Source organism: Ornithorhynchus anatinus, chromosome X4, assembly GCF_004115215.2.
Source record: "Ornithorhynchus anatinus isolate Pmale09 chromosome X4, mOrnAna1.pri.v4, whole genome shotgun sequence".
Lineage (NCBI taxonomy): Eukaryota > Metazoa > Chordata > Mammalia > Monotremata > Ornithorhynchidae > Ornithorhynchus > Ornithorhynchus anatinus.
The window spans coordinates 1,425,854-1,442,464 of NC_041752.1; the positions used below are offsets into that span (position 1 = coordinate 1,425,854).

The following is a 16,611-nucleotide window of genomic DNA, read 5'->3' on the forward strand; positions in this document are numbered from 1 at the left end:
GTAAGCGCTTAACAAATACCAACATTATTATTAGAGCGAAGGGAGCGGGTCGAGGGGAGGGGGAGCGGAGGCAAAGGGGTTGTAGTCCGGGAAGGCCTCCTGGAGGAGGCGCCCCGTCGGGAGGGCTTTGAAGGGGGGAGGTGGGATGGGAGGAGGGAGGGCCCCGAAGCACCGGCGGGGCGGGGCGAGAAGCAGCGTGACCTAGTGGGTAGAGCGGGGGCCTGGGAGTCAGGAGGTCACGGGTTCTAATCCCGCCTCCGCCACTCGCCCGCTGCGTGGCTTTAGGCCGGTCACTTCTCTGCGCCTCAGTCACCTCACCTGTCGAACGGGGATGAATAATAATAATAATAATAATGCTGGTATTTTTTAACCGCTTACTATGGGCCGAGCACTGTTCTAAGCGCTGGGGGAGCTACAGGGTCATCAGGTCGTCCCACGTGAGGCTCGCAGTTCGTCCCCATTTTACAGACGAGGTAACTGAGGTACAGAGAAGTGAAGTGGCTCGCCCCCAGTCCCACAGCGGACAAGTGGCAGAGCCGGGAGTCGAACCCATGACCTCTGACTCCGAAGCCCAGGCTCTTTCCACTAAGCCACGATGAAGACCGTGAGCCCCACGTGGGACCACCTGGTGACCTGGTGTCCGCCCCAGCGCTTAGAACAGTGCTGGGCACGTAGTAAGCGCCGAACAGATCCCAGGATTATCCCCATCATCATGATTCTCTGGGCTTCAGCTCCCTCATCTGTTAAGTGAGGACTGAAGCCGTGAGCCCCACGTGGGACTCACGGGGCCAACGCAAGTGGCCTGTGCGCACCCCAGGGTGCTCAGCACCGTGCTGGGGCACGTAGTGAGCGCCAGGTACCGTTAAGTACCGTTACTATTGCGACCCCGGTGGAAGGTTGCGCCATCGAGGGGGCGGGGCTAAGAAGACCGTTGAGGGGGCGGGGTCGGTCACGTGTTGGAGGGGGCGGGGCTAGTGGGGATTGAGGGGCGGGGCCTATGGGCCGTCGAGGGGCGGGGCCAATGACGTTAGGCGCGGGCGGGCGGGGCCGGAGGAGCGATCCCGAGGCCCCGCTGGTCTCTGTCGCCGAACTGTCCATTCCAAGCGCTCAGTCCAGTGCTCTGCACGTAGTAAGCGCCCCAGCCCGGCTCAGTGGAAAGAGCCCGGGCTTGGGAGTCAGAGGTCATGGGTTCCAATCCCGGCCCTAGCCGCTTGGCAGCTGGGTGACTTCACTTCTCTGGGCCTCAGTTCCCTCATCTGGAAAAGGGGGATGAAGACGGTGAGTCTCATGAGGGACAATCTGATGGCCCTGTATCTGCTCCAGCGTTTAGATCAGTGCTCTGCACATAGTAAGCGCTTAACAAATGCCAACATAAAGACGATCGAATGAATGAGTGAATGAATGAATGAATGAATGAGGGGGCGGGGCTAAAAAGACCGTTACGGGGCGGGGCCAGCGACGTACAGGAGGGGCGGGGCCAGAGGACACTTGGGGCCGTGACGTGTCGGATGGGGCGGGGCCGGGGGAGCGTTGCGTCATCGATAGGCGGGGCCAATGGAACGTCGAGCGGCCGAGGGGGCGGGGCCAGAAGACACCGGAGGGCAGTGACGTCTCGGATGGGGCGGGGCCCGCGTGACGACAGGGTCTGGTGGGCGGAGCCAGAGGGGCGTCGCGTCATCGACGGGCGGGGCCGGAGGAACGTGGAGCGGCCGGGTGGGCGGGGCCGGAGCACCCTCGAGGGCGGTGACGTAGCGGACGGGGGCGGGGCCTACGGGACGTGCGGGCCGCGTGGGCGGGGCCCGAGGAGCGTGGCGTCGGCGGTGGGCGTGTCCAGGGGGAAGGGCGCGCGGTATAAGAGTGTGCGGCGGGGGCGCGGCGGGCGTCGGGCTGCGCCGCTGACCTTGCTCGTCGTCCCCGTCGCTCCGGTGCCCGCGGCAGCCATGGCGCCCGCCAGGAAGTTCTTCGTCGGCGGCAACTGGAAGATGAACGGGGACAAGAAGAGCCTCGGGGAGCTCATCGCCCTCCTCAACGGGGCCAAGCTGCCCGCCGACGCCGGTGAGGGGCGTCTCCCCCGCCCCCCCCCCCCCCCGGGCGCTGTGCCGGGCGGCACGTAGGCCGGGCCGGGAGGGGGGGCGGACGGACGCCGGTCCCGCCCCCGCCCACCCGCTGAGCCGGTTGGCATTTGTTCAGCGCTCACTAGGTGCAGAGCGCTGCTGTAAGCGCTGGGGGAGAGACAAGTTGTCCCCCCGTTTGACAGATGATGGCGGCGACCCCCGGGGCCCCGCCCATTTCGGGAGAGGGGCCCGGCTGCCCCCCTTTTCCGGCCCCCTCCCCCGGGAATGCGGGGCCCCCCAGCCGGGGCGCCCAGAATAGCCGCAGAAACCGGACCCGGGCCCCGCTAAAGGGCAGAGGGCGAGGGCCGGGGACGGCCGGACCCCCTTCCTCCCTCCATCCCTCCCTCCACCCTCTAACCTTCCTCCCTCCATCCCTCCCTCCACCCTCTAACCTTCCTCCTCCTCCTCCTTCTCTCCCCCAGACGTGGTGTGCGGGGCCCCCACCATCTACCTGGATTTTGCCCGCCAGAAGCTGGACCCCAAGATCGGCGTGGCGGCCCAGAACTGCTACAAGGTGCCCAAGGGCGCTTTCACGGGCGAGGTGAGGTAGGTGGTCCCCCAACGGCCCGCACCCCCCCCCCCCCCCCCAAAACCAACGGCCCCCGCCCGTCCCCGCTCCTCCGATCACGAATAACCGTACCGACGGGGTGCGGGAGGCGCTCGCTACGGGGCCCGGCGCCGCTCTCAGCGCCGGGGCAGAGGCGAGGCCGTCGGGCCGTCCCCCGTGGGGCGCACGGGCCTCGCCCCCATCTTCCAGAGGGACCCGAGGCCCAGAGAAGTGAAGTGGCTCGCCCCGAGTCCCCCAGCTGACGGGTGGCGGAGCCGGGATTCGAACCCACGACCTCTCACCCCGCCCCCCCCAGCCGCCGCGCCTTTTCCCTGTCATCGTGGGTTAAGGACTCGCCGGGCTAAGCGGCCGGGCAGAGATGAGGTGATTGGGTTGGACGCAGGTGAGGGAACCGAGGCGCGGAGAAGTGAAGCTGACGGGCCAGTACGGTGCTTTGCGCTCATTAAGCGCCTTGGAAGTGACGAAGTGATTTGCCCGAGGTCACACGGCAGACACGTGGCGGAACAGGGATTAGGACCCAGGTCCTTCTGCCTCCAGGCCCCAGTTCTATTCACAAAGCCAGGTTACTTCCCTGTATCTTCCCCAGCAGGATTTGAGGGGGGTTAGAATACTAGTTTTGGCGTTTGTTAAGCACTTACTATGGGCCGAGCACTGTTCTGAGGAGTGGGGTAGATACAAGGTCATCGAGCGGTCCCACATGGGGCTCACAGGCTCAATCCCCACCGAGGGAACCGAGGCACAGGGAAGTGAAGCGGTCTCACGGCCGACGAGTGGCGGAGCCGGGATTCGAACCCACGTCCTCCGACTCCCGAGCCCGGCCTCGTTCCTCTGAGCCACGCTGCTTCTCCGGTCCCGGGAGGGTGAGGTCCCAGGTGGGTGGGCCCTACCCCCACCCGAGCGTGACCTCTCTCGCCAGCCCGGCCATGATCAAGGACTGCGGCGCCACCTGGGTCATCCTGGGCCATTCCGAGCGGAGACACGTGTTCGGGGAGTCGGATGAGGTGAGGGAGCGGACCGCCCCCGTCGGGACCCCGGGACCGGGCCCGGGCCGGCCCCAGGCTGAGGGGGCCGGGGTTAACCTCTTCTCGCCCTGCAGCTGATAGGGCAGAAGGTGGCCCACGCCCTGGCCGAGGGGCTGGGCGTCATCGCCTGCATCGGGGAGAAGCTGGACGAGAGGGAAGCGGGCATCACCGAGAAGGTGGTCTTTGAGCAAACCAAGGTCATCTCAGGTAAAAAGACGACGGGCCTGGGGACGCGGACCCTTTCCGGAGTTAAAGAACGGGGGGGGGGGGACGTTTCATTTCCTTTTCTCTCCTTTCCGGGTCCCCCCTGTACTTGGATGGGTTCCCTTTATTCACCCCTCCCTCAGCCCCACAGCACTTAGGACGCGCTTATATTTAGATTTATGCTGATGTCTGTCTTCCCCACTAGACTCTAAGCTCCTTGGGGGCAGGGAAACTATTTTATTTACTCTTCCAAGCGCTTAATCCACTGCTCTGCGCGCAGTTAGCGCTCAGTAACTACAGCTGATTGAAATCCTGTTAGGGGTGGGGGGGCTGGGGACCTGATGCAAGGTCCTCATGCACTTTGCCGATTATGGTCACAGGGAGTTGGGGGGGGGGTGGCGGGTGACCAGCCCCCTGCCCTTCTCCAAGTGGTCATCCCTCCCTCCCTCCCTACTTGACTCTGCCCCCGTATTGTCCCCCCCAGACAACGTGAAGGACTGGAGCAAGGTGGTTCTGGCCTACGAGCCCGTCTGGGCCATCGGCACGGGGAAGACGGCCACCCCCCAGCAGGTGAGTCGGGGGTCCCCGGCCCCCTGGGGACGAATGGGGGGAGGGGGTCCCCCGCCCCGCCCCGAGGCTGAGGCCCTGCCCCTTTCGGTCCGTCCCAGGCTCAGGAGGTCCACGAGAAGCTGCGCGGCTGGCTCAAGAGCCACGTCTCGGACGCCGTGGCCCAGTCCACCAGGATCATCTACGGAGGTGAGCGGCCGACCCCGGGGAGGCGGGGCTGGCCGGGACCCCCCCCCCCCCGCCCTGTCCCATCCCCTCTGCCCCCCACCTTTGACCCGTCTGTCTCTTCTCCACCCCCCTCCAGGCTCGGTGACAGGGGGCACCTGCAAGGAACTGGCCTCCCAGGCCGACGTGGACGGCTTCCTGGTCGGCGGGGCCTCCCTCAAGCCCGAATTTGTCGACATCATCAACGCCAAGCACTGAGTACCCGCCGGGGACCAGGGACCAGCCCCCCCACCCCGATGCTTGTGCTAGAAAAGCCCCCCACCCTCCACCCCCCATCTTCTTCGTCTTACTCTCCCGCACCTCCCCTCTCCCCTTCGCACCCTCCCCGGCCCCAACGTAGGCCAGCCCCTCTGGTCCTGGCCCCGAGGGAGGACCAAGCCTGGCGCCGCTGTGCCATCACAGGGGCCAGAGGCGGCGGGGGGCGTGGGGGCTCTAAACAGTCGCCCGTCCACAGTCCCGGTTCCTCCCACCCCCTCGCGGTCCAGACCCACTTCCTGCGGGCTGCGGCGATGCCCACCTTGTGTGTCGCGTGTGCGTGTACGCGCGTGGGGGGGGGTGAGCGGCCCCTGCTTGGGGCAGAAATAAAAAAAACAAAAAACCGTGGAGCCACTCGCGTGTCCGCCCTCCGTACCCGCCCCGGGCCCCATGCAACACCAGGCTGGTGCCCGTACCAAGGCGATTTCATTTCTGATGAAGACAACGGGGGGGAAAAAAGAGGGTCCTGGGGGCTTCTCTTTCCCGTCTGGGCGTAGCCATCCCCACCTCGCCGGCCGCAAGCGGGCCTGGAGTCCGCGTTGGCGGCGTCGGTCGGTCTGGCTAGCGGCAGGGGGGTGGCAGGGGTCACTGGTAGAGCAGGTATCTCTTCAGGGCCGGGGGCAGGGGCAGCGTAGCCACCTCGCCCAGCCGGGCCTCTCCCAGGATGCTCCGCACACACAGCCGGCTCAGGTGGAGGAGGGAGTGGGGCTTCACTGTGGGAGGAAAAGGGAGAGGGGTCAAATCGGTTGGGGAGTGGCAGTGCCCCTTGACCCTTTCCGGGCCCACGCCCCTCCAGGGGGCTAAGTCCCCCGCTTCTCTGGCCCAGAGGCAGCCCTCCCCCTCCTTTCTTGACGGGGTGAACCCCTGAGGAGGGTTGGGGCCGGCGGGGCAGGGGAGGGCCGGTTCCTGAACCGCAGGAGGGTTTAGACGGAGGGAGGGGGGGATGGGGACGGGAAAACGGGAGAGGGCCCCTGGATGGTCGCCCCGGAGCGACAAGCGGGGGGGTGGGCGGCGACCCTCGCGCCTCAGTTACCTCGCCTGGGAAAACGGGGAGTGAGACCGTGAACCCCCACGGGGGACGGGGACCGGGTCTAACTCGCTCTGAATGTACCCACCCCCGCGCTCAGTCCGGCGCCCGGCCCACGGAAAGCGCCTCAAGGAATACGACCGTTGTCGTTTCCCGTTAGGCCGAGGGTGGCCCCCCCCCCCGACCTCCCCGAGGCCACGGCCCCCGCCGCCGGGCCTCACCTCTCCACTCCCCCAGGTACCGGATTCGGACGCGGCACTGTCCCCACACGGCGCTGACGGCCGGGTACAGGGTGCGACCCCCGAGGCCGCGGAAGGCCGGGCCCAGGTAGGCACCCCCGACGGCGTAGCCCAGGGTGCCCTCCTCCATGTCCAGGACCACCACCAGCCGCTCGGGCACCTCCAAGGGCGCGTCGGCGACCCCGCCGACCCCCGAGGCCGCGGGGTAGCGGGCGGCCGCGGCCCCCTCCTCGGCCCGGTGGTAGAGGTGACCCCGGGTGATGTCCCAGCCCCAGGACTCCCGGTCGCTGCCCAGCAAGGGGGCGTAGCGGTCCACCCGCAGCGGGGCCCGGGCCGTGGCCACCCCGACCACGGCGTGCGTGCCCCTCTGCGCCGGGGGCCAGCAGATCTCCCAGGCGTGCAGGCCCCGCCAGTAGCCGCACTTGCCCCGGACCCCGTCGGTGGTCTGGGCCACCGGCCGGCGCTCGAAGACCAGGCCGCCCTCGTGCACGTCGATGTTGTCGGAGCAGTCGTCGGGGTTCCAGCCGTGCCGCCGCTGCGCCCCCGGGTCCGCCGGGGCCGCCGCCAGCAGCTCCCCCAGACCCTCGGGGCACGACGGCTCCGGGGGGCGCGGGCCCGAGGCGACCCCGGGGGCGTCGGAGGGGCCGCTGCCCCCCGCCAGGGCCGTCTGCCCCATCGCTGCCCGCTGGGGTGGGGGGTGGGGGGGCCTGGGGGGGTCCAGGGCGGGGAGGGGGGACCTGGAGGGGGTCTGGGGTGGGGGGGGGGGTCTGGGGGGGGTCTGGGGGGGATGGGGGAGACCGGGGGGGGGAAGGGGGGACTGGGTTGGGGGTATGGGGTGGCGAGGGGAGTCCTGGGGGGGGAAGGGGGGACTGGGTTGGGGGTCTGGAGTGGGGAAGGGAGAGAGTAGGGGGATCTGGGGGGGGAAGGGGGGAGTGGGATGGGGGTCTGGGGTGGAGAGGGGAGAGACTGGGGGGATCTTGGGGGGGAAGAGGGGAGTGGGATGGGGGTCTGGGGGGGGGAAGGGGGACCGGGTTGGGGGTCCGGGAGGGGAGACCTGGGAGGGGGGACGGGAGCCCCGGGGTGGGGGGGTCTTCTGCCCCTCGCGAGCCCGCACCCCGACGGACAGACAGACGACAGCCCGCCAGCCCGCCGACGGCCGCGGCTTCCGCTTCCCGGCCCCGCCTCCAAGCCCGGGGGCTGCAAGGAGGAGGAGGCCCGGGGGGGGGGGGGAGGGGACGCGCAGCGCGCCGACATCACGTGGGCCGGGAAGGGGGAGCGCGCCCTCGTGTGGCCGCGGCCGGGAACTGCGCGGCCCGCTCGGCGCCCTCGTGTGGCCGCGGCCGGGAACTGCACGGCCCGCTCGGCGCCGCGCCCCCTGCCGGACACACTCGGTCATTCACCCAGTCGCTACTCAGTGGTATTTACTGAGCGCTCCCTGTGAGCGGAGCACTGTACTAACCACTCTGTTCGATCAACGGAGAAGCAGCGTGGCGTACTGGCTGCAGCATGGGCTTGAGAGTCGGAAGGTCGTTCATTCTTTCATTTATTCATTCATTCGATAGGATTTACTGAGCGCCTACGGTGCGCAGAACGGCGTAGTAAGCGCTTGGAATGGACAATCCGGCCACAGACAGAGACAATCCCTGCCCAACAACGGGCTCACGGTCTAAACGGGGGAGACCGACGGCAAAGCAAAACGAGGCGTCTGGCGTCAATAGCAGCAAGATCAGTAGATTCGTAGATATATACACACATCATCAATAAAATAGAATGATAAATAATATATACAGATATGCACAGGGCTGTGGGGAGGGGCAGGGGAGCAGAGGGAAGGGGAGGGCTCGGTCTGGGAAGGCCTCCTGGAGGAGGTGAGCTCGCGGTAGGTTGAAGAGGGGAAGAGAGTCATGGGTTCGAGTCCCCGCTCCGCCATTTGTCTGATGTGTGGCCTTGGGCAGGTCTTTTCGCTTCTCCGGGCCTCAGTTCCCTCCTCTGGAAAATGGGGATTGAGACCGTGAGTCCTCACGCGGCACAGGGACTGTGGCTTGCGGCCGATCGGCTTGTATCCAACCCCGGTTCGTGCATTCATTCAATCGTATTTATTGAGCCCATACTGTGTGCAGAGCGCTGTACTAAGCGCTTGGAATGTACAATTCGGCAACAATTGCTGTTGCTTAGTACCACAAGCACGGAGAAGCGGCTTGGCTCAGTGGAAAGAGCCCGTGCCCTCGTGCCCGTGCCGTTTCCTCTAAGCCACGCTGCTTCTCTGCCGTGCTCTGCCCCCGGTAAGTGCTCAGTAAATACCACTGATTGATTGATTGATTGAGATGGGGAACTTCTGTAGGTTTCGAGGTGTGGCGGGACGCCTTCCGAATAGCATCTGAAAAAGATGGCCCGGATAGGGGAGTTTGGAGAAACCGAATAGGAAAAACTGTGTTATACTGTCCTCTCCCAAGCGCTCAGTACAATGCTCTGCACAGAGTAAGCCCTCAATAAGTGCGACTGGGGGAGAGGTGGAAGGCAGAGAAGCCAGGAAGGAGGCCGATATAATAGTCAGACTTGAACTAGGGTGGTGGCTGGAAGGGTAGAGAGGAAGGGCGGGTCTGGGAAATATTGTGGAGGAAGAACCGGTAGGATTTGGGCCCGCTTGACGTGGGATTGAGGAGGTAGAAGGCAAAGATGACACCAAGGGTTAGAGGCTTTTGGGACGGGGAGGGTCATATTAGCTCCGTAAATAGGATTGGCTGACTAGCGACGGAGCCAAGTTGAGAAGGAAGGAGGAGAAATTCATTTTGAGAAATGATCCGCCTTATGGTAGTTCGCTCATTCGGTCGGATTTATTAGGCGCTTATTGTGTGCAGAGCACTGTACTAAGCGCCTGGGAAAGTACACTACAACAATAAAGAGTGACATTCTCTACCCACGACGAGCTTATTATTATTATTATGGGGCTCACGGTCTCCAGCCCCGCTTTATAGGTGAGGGAACGGAGGCGCAGAGAAGTGACTTGCTCAAGGTCACCCAGCAGACACGTGGCGGAGCGGGGATTAGAATCCAGGTCCTCCTGACCGCCAGGCCCGGGCTCCAACCACTAGACCATGCTGCTTCTTCTCAGCCTTTTCCAGGGGACGAACCCCCGCAGTCCCCCGGATTTGGGGGGGCCGTGGCTCCTTTAAGTATAGAGAGTGACATAATGGCAAAGGCTCGGAGCCCCGCCCCCACTCCCCGCTGGTCCCCCCCCCACCACCACCACCTTTGGACCCTTTCCTAACCGTTGTGCAGCCCTCAGCCAATTAAAAACCCGTATTCCCATTCCCATCCCTGCCCCAGCTCCCAGGGATTGGCAGGATGGCCTAGTTGCCAGGCAACCGCCGATCCAACCGCCCCCCGTCCCGGGGTGGTCCTTACCGGGCTTCTGTCAATCACCCTCCGTTGCCCTTAACAGCAACCGCCGCGGCCGCTCGCATTGAGCGCCCTCCCCTGTTGCTATGACAACGGTACACACAAAAACCCTTCCTCTCCCCCCTCCCCACCCCCAGCCCCTCTGCTCAGACCCTGCAAGTCCGGTGCTCCCCAAACGCTTCTACCCGCCCCTCCAGCCCAGCTACGCAAGAGTCAGGGTCCATGCCCTCCTCACCATTTGGGGGGAACCGAGCCCCTGTCAGCAGAGGCGGCGGACCCCCACCACGGAGGGTAGGGGGATTCGCCGGGGGAAGGATGGAGAGTTAAAAGGGGCGGTGGGAAGACCGGAGACAGCCGTTTGAGCGGCCCAGGGCAGGCCGGGGGCCGGGGCGCTGGACAGGTCGAAGGATGGAGAAGGGGTGTTGGGGTGAGGAGGTGGGAAGTGAAGAAATACTGGACCCCCAAATTTCACCTGAGCAGCATTTGGTCTGGGCGAGGGGGTGCTCTCATTCAGAGACTGAGTGGGCTGGATCTAATCCCCGCTCCACCATTAGTCTGCTGTGTGATCTTGGGCAAGTCATTTCACTTCTCTGGGCCTCAGTTCCCTCATCTGTAAAACGGGGATTGAGACTGTGAGCCCCACGTGGGGCAGAGACTGTGTCCGACCCGATCGGCTTGTATCCACCCCAGGGCTTAGTACAGTGCCTGGCACATAGTAAGCGCTTAACAAATACCCCAGTTTTAATTACTATCCATTATTAGCCCAGTCCCAGAGTCCTGCCATCTCCTCGCTTCACCTCCAGCCCTGCTTCCCCAGGGTTTCTAGCAGAGCCCACCCGAGGACCCAGCACCCTCATCCTCCCGGATGTCGGGTGGTGCCGGGGAGAAGGGGGGATGCCGACCCAACCCCCCCCACCGCAGAGGGGGGTCATCCCCTCCCCCCCCCCCGGGTCTGAGCACCCCCTTGGGCCGGATCCAGGAGGAAGATGTCGGACGAGGAGACTGAAGACTTGGAACAGGAGCTGGACGTGGAGGAGCAGAGCAGGAAGGAGGACGATAAAGAGCTGGGAGAGGACTTCGATGAGGTGGCTGGGGCCCCGGGGACCCCGAAGGGCAGGGGTCTTTGGCCGTGCGAAGGTGGGAGGGGTGAGGACGGAGGGGCACGGTCTGCGGGAGGGGCTGGGCCGGGCTGACCGGACGCGTCCCCTTAGCAGTTCCTGCCTCCCAAACCCATCACGGAAGATATCCTGAAGGAGGGGTTGTCTCTGCTCTGCAAGACGGGCAACGGGCTGGCACATGCCTACGTCAAGCTGGACGCCAAGGAGAAGTGAGTGAGGGGCTGGTGGGGGGCGAGTTCTAGTTCCATTTCTGCCCCCGGCCTGCTGTGCGACCTCAGGCCAGGCACTTAACCGCTCTGGGCCTAGGGTCCTCAACTGTGCAGTGGAGAACACAGTCTCTGCTTCTCCCTCCTGCCTAGGGGTGTAGGGTTTTGTTGTTATTTAATGTTTTTTAACCGTATTTGTTAAGCGCTTCCTATGTACCAGGCACTGTATTAAGCGCCAGGGTAGACTCTAGACTGTAAGCTCACTGGGCGGGGAATGTCTATCAACTCTGTTGCATTGTATTCTCCCAAGCGCTTAGTAACAGTGCTCACAGTAAGCGCTCAGTAAGTACGATTGATGGTGATAAATACTACATTGGACACAGTCCCGAGAAGCAGCATGGCCTAGTGGATAGAGTACAGGCCTGGGAGTCAGAAGGACCTGGGTTCTAATCCTCGCTCCTCCACTAGGCTGCTGTGTGACTTCGGGCAATCACTTCACTTCTCTGTGCCTCAGTTCCCTCCCCTGTACATTGGGGATTAAGATTTTTTGTTCCACCCGGGACAGCGACTGTGTCCAACCTGATTAGGTTCTCTCTGCCCCAGCACTTGGACCAGTGCTTGACACATAGTGAGTGCTTCACATCATCATCCCTGTCCCACCTAGGCTTCGCGGTCTTAATCCCCATTTTACAGATAAATGAGCCCCGGAGAAGTGAAGTCCCCTCTAGACTGTGAGCTCGTTGAGGGCAGGGATTGTCCCTCTTTATTGCTGCATCGTACTTTCCCAAGCGCTTAGTACAGAGCTCTGCCTTCCGTAAGCGCTTAATACACACGACTGAATGAATGAATGAAAATGACTCCCCCAAGCATGGCAGACAAGCGGCAGAACGGGGATTAGAACCCAGGTCCTCTGGGTTATCGCCCCAGGGAGACGCTGGCTGACCCTGAGTGCCCCGGTCCTCCCGCCCCGTTCGCCCTCTCCCCCAGGGAGCTGACGGACATTACCCTGCTGAGCTCCTACATCCACCTGCGCTACGTGGACGTGTCGGAGAATTTCCTGTCGGACCTGTCCCCGCTCAACAGCCTCACGCACCTGCTGTGGCTCAAGGCGGACAAGAACCGCCTGCGGACCGCACACCTGGAGGAGCTGCCCTACCTGCAGATCGCCAGCTTCGCCCACAACCGCATCAGCGGCACGGAGGGCATCACCCACCCCCGCCTCACCAGCCTGGACCTCAAAGGTAATGATCCTAACTGCTGGGCCGTTTGGGCCAAGCCCTGTGCTCGACGCTGGGGTAAATACAAGATCGCTAGACTCTTTTCTTTTTCTTATTCGGTCGTATTTATCGAGCGCTTACTGGGTCCAGAGAACTGTACTAAGTGCTTGGGAGAGGACGGTAGAACAATAAATAGACACAGTCCCTGCCCACAATGAGCTGACAGTCTCAGGCAGGGAGCGCGCCCGCTAATTCTATTGAATTAGCGTGTCTCCGGAGCGCTTAGTTCAGTGCTCGGCCCACAGAGAGCGCTCAATAAATACCACCGATCGGTTGATTGACCATCAGGTACCACTTGAGATTCACAGTCTACATAGCGGGGTGATCAGGTATTGAATCCCCATTTTACAAGATGAGGGAACTGAGGCCCAGAGAAGGAGAGTGACTTGCCCGAGGTCACACGGTAGACAAGTGGCAGAGTTGGGATTAGAACCCAGGTCCTCTGACTCCATGGCCCCGGGCACACTAGGCCACACTGCCCTTGGGCCAGGGGCAGGAGGGGGGTGTTGGTTGGGCAGTAAAATTCCACGAGGGGAGGCCCTTTGCCCCTTGGCGGCTCCCAAGATTTGGAGTGATCCCGGCACTTGATGGGAGGGGCAAAGGGGAAGTTTCTGGAGAACTCCTTGTTGGGAGGGATCATGTCCTCTAATCCTATTGGATTCTCCTCTGGCCCTTAGCACAGTAGCTGTCCAGTCAATACTATTGATTAATTGATTGATGGTGGCGCCCAGTGTGTACAGAGCTCTGTATTTCCTCGATCGTCAGCCATCTCGAGGGACAGGGTCTGGGTCTAATTCCCACCTGTGTATTCTTTCCCGGCGCTTAGTACGGTGCTCGGCACGTGGTATGCACTTAATAAATGCCATGACTACTGGGCACCTAGCAAATGCAGAGTGTTGAACGAGGGAGGCTGTGGACAGAGAACTGTACCGGGCACCTCGTGTATGCAGAGCACTGTACTGGATGCCTCCTGCGAGCAGAGCACCGTACTGGACACCCATCTGGGTGGTTGATGACATCCAGTCGAAGTCGAGGGCCACGGCACCGCCCCAGGAGCTTACAGCCCAGTGTCCCCCCACCCCCGTCCACATCCCAGGAAATTTTATCCAGAGAGTGACGGGGCTGGACCCTCTGAAGCTGGGGAACCTGCACACGATCGAGCTGCGAGGAAACCAGCTGGAGAGCACAGCCGGGCTCCACCTTCCCAAACTCAAGTATCTCTACCTGGTAAGTCCTCCCACCCCGCCTCGCCCCGCCACCCCGCCGGGGTGGGCTGGGCCTGCTGCCCCCCCAGACCGGCAGTGCTCTGGCCCGCAAGCTCGCTGAGGTTAGGGAATGTGTCTACCAACTCTGTCGAATTGTAATATCGTCCTCTCCCAACCGCTTAGTAGAGTGCCCCTAGGCTGGCCCACCCTGGCTGGCCCCAGGCTGCTCCTGGTCTCCTCTATGTTTCAGCCACTCATTCGACTGGATTAAGCGCTCACTGTGTGCCGAGCTCTGTACCCATCACTTGGGAAAGTACGATACAACAATAAATAGTGTCCTCCCCCAAGGCTGACTGATCCTGGTCTCCTCTGTGGTCACTCTTGATCTCCTCCTGGGCTGCCCTGGTCTCCGAAGCTAGCCTGGTCTCCTTGCCCGGCTGGCCCCAGTCTCCTTGACCGGCTGGCCCCGAACTCCTCCCCTCCCCAGGCCCAGAACAACCTGAGGCAACTGGAGGGTCTGGAGTCTCTGGAGCACCTCTGCACGCTGCACCTGCGCGATAACCAAGTGGAAGTCCTGGACGGCTTCTCCCCGTCTATGAAGGCATTGCAGTACCTCAACCTGCGGTATGGCAGCCTGCCCTTGCCCCTTCCTGCCCCTGTCCAGCCCCTCACGATGCCCCCCTCACCAGGGCCTGCTCTCTTCTGTCTCCAACCTTGCTCAGTGGAGCAGTGGTATTTCCTGAGCGCTTACTGTTTGCAGAGCGCCTTCCTAAACTCTCGGGAGAGTCCAACAGAGTTGGTAGACACAATCCCTGCCCATGAGGAGCTGAAGGTCTAGTTGGGGAGTTTACGATCTCAGCCCGGTGCCCCATTCCCTCCTCCCACCTCTCCCCAGTCTTCCCAGATGGACGGCCCCGTCTCCTCCCTCAGGCCCCCACCCTCTCACCATCCTGAGCCGTTGGGGAACGAGCGCTCTCCGTGCTAGCCACTCCCCTTCAGGCAACCTGCCTGCCGGTGCCCACCCACCTGGGTCAGGTCCTCCCTGTGCCCAGGGAGGTATGCTGGACACAGATCGGATGCAGGCCTCAGTTTCTCCCAGCGACTTCCTCCTCGGCCCCTTGGCCCTCGTCCCTGGGCCCTCACCCTGAGCCCGACCCCCCTCCAGGGGGAATATGATCGCGGATCTGGCGGAGCTGGAGAAGCTGCAGGTGCTGCCCAAGTTGCGGGCGCTGATCCTGCTGGAGAACCCGTGCGTCGACGAAGGGGGCTACCGGGTAGAGGCCTTGGTGCACGTGCCGCACCTCGAGCGGCTCGACAAGGACTTCTACGACGAGGAGGAGCGGGCCGAGGCCGACGAGACCCGCCAGCGGCTGCGGGAGGAGCAGGTGGGGGCGGCGGTGGAGTGGGGAGAGCCGGGGAGGGGCCCACACGGGGGTCGGGGGGCTGTTGAGTGAGGGCAGAGGAGCAGGTGGGAGAGCGAGGTCTGAGATTAAAAATAGAGCGAGGCGGAAGGGAGGGAGGGTGAGAAGGGATAGAGGAGGAAGGGAAGGAGAGAAGGGAGAGGAGGGACAGAGAAGGAAGGAGGAGGGAGGGAGGGAGGAAGGGAGAGAAGAGGATGGAGGGAGAGAGAGGAGGGAGGCAGTATGGAGGGAAAGAAGAAGGAGGAAGGGAGAGAGGAGGAAGGCAGAGAGGGAAGGAGGGAGGAAGGAGGGTCGTCAGTACAGTACTTGGCTCATAGTATGCACTTAAAAAGAGGGAGGAGGGAGAGATGGAAAGGGTAGGGATGGGGAGAGAGGGGAGAGAAAAGAGGAGGCAGGGAGGGTCGTGACCTTCCCCCTGGTCCTTCAGGAGATAGAGAGCATCCAGGAGGTGTCAGCATAGGCCTGCAGAGCCCGCAGGAGTCAAGCCCCGCATCACCGGAGGGCTCCGGGCGGGAGAAGCCTGGCTTCCTCCCCGGAGCTGGGAGACGGAACGGGGACATGGAACGGGAACACGGAGAGGGGACACGGAGCCACCCGATCCCGGGACAGCGAGGACGGCGGCGGGAAGAGAGGAGAGAGCCGGGAGGGATGCGGCTTCTCCAGGGGACCCCCAGCACCAACCCCCTTCTCCCTCCAGCTCCCGGATGGGGACGGGGGGCGGGGGGAATAGGGAATTCGAGGGGGGGTGCAGCTGGGCCTACAGAAGTTTGGTGGGATGGGGGGACGGGGAGGACAGGGCAAAGATGAGGAGAAAAAGAGGTTGGGAGGGGAGATTTTGATATTCTAATAAAGAAAAATGACTGAAGCTTCAGTAGGTCTGTGTACATGCAGTGTCACGGTGTGCTACTTGTGGATATGGTGTGTAGGGTCACTGCACTGCATATGCAAAATAAGGTTACAGTGTGGGTAAGTGCGTGTGCAGGGTCAGTCGCGTGCACACTGTGCGATGAGTGTGCAGGATGACTGTGTGGAAGGTAAGTCTATATAGGGTTACTGGGCTATGTGTGCCCTTTATGCGCAATGGATGTATTCCTTCTCGGTGTCTCTCCCAGGCTCCTCCCCTGCCTCCCACTCCGATGTGTCTGATGTGCGAATCACTCAAGGCTCAAGTTCTGCGTCCTTTTCTCTTCTCAGTGTACACCCACTCCCTTGGAGAACTCATTCGCTCCCATGGCTGCAACTACCATTTCTGTGGGGGTGATTCCCAAATCTCCACCTCCAGCCCCGAGCTCTCTCCTTCTCCGCCGTCTCGCATTTCCTCCCCCCTTCAGGACATCTCTCCCTGGATGTCCCGCCGACACCTCAAACTTAAACGTGTCCAGAACAGATTCGTCTTCCTACTCACACCCCGTCCTCCTTTTGGCTTCCCATCATCCCTGTAGACAGCACCACCATCCTCCCTGTCTCACAAGGTCCCGCAACCTGGACGTTATCCTCGACTCACCTCTCTTATTCAACCCACACATTCCATCTGTCACCAAATCCTGTCAGTTCTACCTTCACAGATTCCACTCCTTCCTTTCTATCCAATCTGCTATGATGCCGATCCACGCTCATCTCCCAGCCCTCCCCGACTACCGCGTCCGCCTCCTCGCTGACCTCCCGGCCTCCTGCCTCTCCCCCACTCAGGTCCTTACTTGACTGGCCGGACCGCTTTTCTACAGAAACGTTCAGTCCACGTCTCCTCACTTCCCGAGAACCTCC

At 62.7% G+C, this 16,611-nt stretch overlaps 3 protein-coding genes across 5 annotated transcripts; 2 read left to right on the forward strand and 1 right to left on the reverse strand.

Moving 5' to 3' along the window:
- The first annotated feature begins 1,870 nt into the window (after nucleotides 1-1,870).
- On the forward strand, nucleotides 1,871-5,305 carry TPI1 (triosephosphate isomerase 1). The gene is made up of 7 exons (XM_029054311.2): nucleotides 1,871-2,055; nucleotides 2,537-2,660; nucleotides 3,599-3,683; nucleotides 3,779-3,911; nucleotides 4,393-4,478; nucleotides 4,577-4,664; nucleotides 4,780-5,305. Exons 1-7 carry the CDS (start codon nucleotides 1,941-1,943, stop codon nucleotides 4,896-4,898), a joined length of 750 nt encoding a protein of 249 aa, XP_028910144.1. The 5' UTR covers nucleotides 1,871-1,940; the 3' UTR covers nucleotides 4,899-5,305.
- Nucleotides 5,306-5,362: 57 nt separating this feature from the next.
- Nucleotides 5,363-6,897, reverse strand: SPSB2 (splA/ryanodine receptor domain and SOCS box containing 2). The gene is made up of 2 exons (XM_029054310.1): nucleotides 6,204-6,897; nucleotides 5,363-5,668 (listed from the first exon to the last, which is right to left on the reverse strand). The coding sequence occupies exons 1-2, from the start codon at nucleotides 6,895-6,897 to the stop codon at nucleotides 5,541-5,543; spliced, it is 822 nt and encodes a 273-aa protein (XP_028910143.1). The 3' UTR covers nucleotides 5,363-5,540.
- Nucleotides 6,898-9,623: 2,726 nt separating this feature from the next.
- Nucleotides 9,624-15,731, forward strand: LRRC23 (leucine rich repeat containing 23). 3 transcript variants are annotated; one of them, XM_029054235.2, is made up of 8 exons: nucleotides 9,624-9,715; nucleotides 10,600-10,705; nucleotides 10,832-10,947; nucleotides 11,932-12,185; nucleotides 13,318-13,448; nucleotides 13,914-14,050; nucleotides 14,592-14,811; nucleotides 15,275-15,731. In XM_029054235.2, exons 2-8 carry the CDS (start codon nucleotides 10,607-10,609, stop codon nucleotides 15,305-15,307), a joined length of 990 nt encoding a protein of 329 aa, XP_028910068.1. In that variant the 5' UTR covers nucleotides 9,624-9,715; nucleotides 10,600-10,606; the 3' UTR covers nucleotides 15,308-15,731. The 3 variants fall into 3 exon arrangements, with proteins under 3 accessions (XP_028910068.1, XP_039766641.1, XP_028910067.1); XM_039910707.1 differs by having other exon boundaries at nucleotides 10,835-10,947; XM_029054234.2 differs by lacking the exon at nucleotides 9,624-9,715 and adding an exon at nucleotides 9,750-9,911.
- Nucleotides 15,732-16,611: the final 880 nt, after the last annotated feature.